Consider the following 3,471-nt stretch of genomic DNA (forward strand, 5'->3'; position numbering starts at 1 on the left):
ACAATGTAAGTTTAAATTACAATTAGTATTTTCCCTTTTGGCTTTTAATAAATGTCTATTGATTAGGGAAAAAAGCCAACAACAACATATTAATTTCTGGGAGGAATTTATATCTTTTTATTTTTCCTAAAAGGAATATGCACTGCATTGGACTGCTAACGACAAATTTGGCAGTTCAAGCCTATCAGCTGGTCCTCGGAAACTCTAAACAGGGTCACTATGAGTCAGAACTGACTCCACGGTACACAACAACAACAAAAGGAATGTGCATTGTCACTTGGTTAATTGAAATAATTAATTTAAACTTTTTTATATGCAATAAGATTACTCCTTTCTGTTTCTGTGACTTTTGTATGTGTTAACATTTTTTTTTAAAGATCATGTTTACTTTTATAGGAGAAAGATATGACTTTAAATGACTGTGTGGAAAGACTGCTGACTAGTTTCTAAAGCAAACTCAAACCTGTTGCCAAGTGGATGCTGATAGTAAAGAAGGCTTGGCTATAGTTTATATAAGTAGCTTGTGTGACCTGGAGCATATGACTTAACTTCTCTATGCCTGTTTCCTGTCTGCCTGAATTATCTGAACTTCTGCTTCGTTCTTCGTATTCTTCCCTCTCTCTTAGGCAGTAGAGTCCTGTACATTAAAATGAACTGATGGGCTAAGGTCAGGTCCTGCTCATTGGTATCTCCCAAACTCCACCGCTGAAGGCATAGGGCAAGATCCCCATCATGGTTTTTTGGTTAATTGACTTATTTGCCACAGTTCATTTTCCTAGTCTGTTCTTTTATAGACCCAGTATACTGGGTTTTGTTCATAGATAAATAAAGACGTTTTCAGCTAGCCACTTTTCTCTGAGACACTGGATTTCGCCCTGGACGTGTTCTGCAGAGCAAATAAAAGCATCGGCAATGCTGCAGTTGGAGAAGTAGAGTGGAGGTTGTAAGCATGAACTATAAGATCTTGTTTAATATGAGTTTAGTGTTAAAGTATGTATTGCTAAAAAGGAATTTATTGGAATATTGAGGATGACATACGTTCTTTAAACATTGCATACATAAATAACTTGATTTCTTCAGTTAGCTTCTAATGCGCATTTTGCTTTTCTCAAACAGGATTGCCAATTTGTAAGATTCTGTATGAACACATTCATCTGTTTCTTTTAAACATGTTGTAATCATGCTTTTTAATATGCCATAGTATCAGCGTTGTAGGATAAGCACTGGGCTGCTAACTTCAAGGTCAGCTTTTCAAAGCCACCAACTGCTCCAAAGGAGAAAGATGGTCTGATACAGATTTATAGCCTCAGAAACCCTATACAGGGTCCCTGTGAGTCAGAATTGAATTGGTGGTAGTGAGCTATAGTATACCTTGGCAGCCTAGAACTAATTTTGCAAACTCTTTCTACAGAGTTTAAGAAGACTTTTTTCAAGTGTATGGCATAGAAGATGAATTCTTCCTCCTCCACCATGAACGAAGAACCTGATGCTCTGTCGGTGGTTAACCAGCTACGGGATCTAGCTGCAGACCCGTTAAACAGAAGAGCCATTGTCCAGGATCAAGGCTGTCTGCCTGGCCTTATTTTATTTATGGACCATCCCAACCCCTCAGTTGTTCACTCGGCGTTGCTTGTAAGTTGTGTTTAGTAAATTCCACTCTCATTGTTTTTATTTTTACCATTAAGGAGAATTTGAAAAAGCATTAAATGACATGGTGAAAAAGCCAAACAGGCAATAGAGTAAATAGTAGTAAGTCTTCTTCCTTTATGTACAAACAAGTGTTTGTTATTGTTGGTGTGGTCTAGTCGGTTCTGGCTCATAGCGACCCTAGGCACAACAAAACAAAACTGCCTGGTCCTGTGCCATGCTCAGAATTGTTACATTTGAGTCTATTGCTGCTGCCACTGTGTCAGTCCATCTTGTTGGGGGCAGTCTTCCTCTTTGTCTCTGACCCTCCACTTTACCAAGCATGATGTGCTTCTCCTGACATGTCCAAAGAATGACAAGGTCTCACTATTCTGGCTTCTAAGGAACATTGTGGTTGCATTTCTTCAAGCACAGGTTTGTTTGTTTCTCTGTCAATTCATGGTAATTTCAGTATTCTTTGTCAATAAAAGGCATTCTTTGTCGATTAAAGCCATTCTTTGTCAATTAAAAGGCATTGATTCTTTTTATTGTGAATTATATGATAGTCGACATGAGAGAATCTCAGTTCTGTATTCATTCCATCGTATATCATTACATTGCCATGGTTCCAATCCCCTCCATGCATCGTCTTCCGACCAAAGGGCATATCCTAGAAGCCCGTGGTCTAAACTCCCCACTCCCCACTCAGTCTTCGGCCCACAGTTCCTCTCCCTCTCTGGATCCAAAGTCCCCAGCCGCTTCATCCCTCCATGTCATCATCTCTGTCTCCATCTCAGGCATCCCCGGTTCTCTGGGTGGGGTCCCGTTCTCCGCTCTTATCCGTTGGTGGTCCCAGAGACCTCCGCTCCTAGACTGGAGAAATAATTGCTCTCTTCTTGCTATAAAACATCTACCCTTGCATTTCCAACACTCACAATCCGTCTTGATAACCATTATTCTATACAATATCGCACGTAACCCGACTGTATTTCATTTCATCAGCTCCACCTAGACAAATTGGATAGTACTCACTGATGATTCTGCCTTCCTCCATGCCCCCTAGCTCTAGGTTCCCTCTTGAAAAAGCTTTCAAGGTTCCCTCTTGAAAAAGCCAGTTACTTCTTGCCTTTGTATTCCCTCCCTCCCCATTTGGGTATCCAATGTCCAAGTTTCCTCTCTCTGTCTACTCTGTGTGTGGAGGGGTGGGAATGTTTCTTGCTATAAGGATTTGTTGCCTCTTTTGTGTCACTGCATTCATATGCATAGGTCAAGTTCATCAGCTTGGATCAGCTCAATCTTCTTTCCCCCACTCACCCTCTTCTTTCTTCTCCTGGTTGAGCTCTGATCATCCAGTCCCGGTCACGTGGGTGTCATCTGCAAATGTGGATGTTCTTGTGCACATACTCTATCTTCTCATCAACCGGCAGCTCCATTCAACATTTGAGTCCTCCTTGGCCACGTCACTGACTCTGGGCCCAGGAGTCCTCAGGTCTCCTTGCACTGCTTGCCAAACACAGAAGCCCTCTGAATGTTGTGAGGCTTAGCTCGCCGTTTCATTGCTGCCTTTACCCCCTTTCTCCCCAATGGTGATGCGTTTGTTTACCAATCCGAGCGTGCATTTCCACTGAGTCTCAGTTTTGGGGGGCACCTAGGTTGGTGGGACCCGACCGACTGCCCCAATGTCGTGTTGTTCTCCCATCTGCCCCTTTTCTCTACTTCCCTCTCCCTCCCTGTATATTGCCCCCCCTCCCCATCACCCAAGCTCTCCTGAGCCCAATCCCCGCCCTGTGCTCCACCCTCTGCCCTTCCCCCCACCCACCACCCATTTCCCAGCAACCAACAAAA

At 42.8% G+C, this 3,471-nt stretch overlaps 1 protein-coding gene across 1 annotated transcript in view; it reads left to right on the plus strand.

The window, feature by feature from the left end:
* Positions 1-1,411: 1,411 nt before the first annotated feature.
* The window catches only part of ARMC1 (armadillo repeat containing 1), a 55,174-nt gene continuing 53,114 nt past the window's right edge, over positions 1,412-3,471 (plus strand). Inside the window, exon 1 of the mRNA XM_006860056.1 lies at positions 1,412-1,632. Within this exon, the coding sequence (XP_006860118.1) occupies positions 1,450-1,632 (183 nt within the window). The 5' untranslated portion in view covers positions 1,412-1,449. The remainder of the gene's footprint in view (positions 1,633-3,471) is intronic.

Source organism: Chrysochloris asiatica, unplaced genomic scaffold, assembly GCF_000296735.1.
Source record: "Chrysochloris asiatica unplaced genomic scaffold, ChrAsi1.0 scaffold00036, whole genome shotgun sequence".
Taxonomy (NCBI): Eukaryota; Metazoa; Chordata; class Mammalia; order Afrosoricida; family Chrysochloridae; genus Chrysochloris; species Chrysochloris asiatica.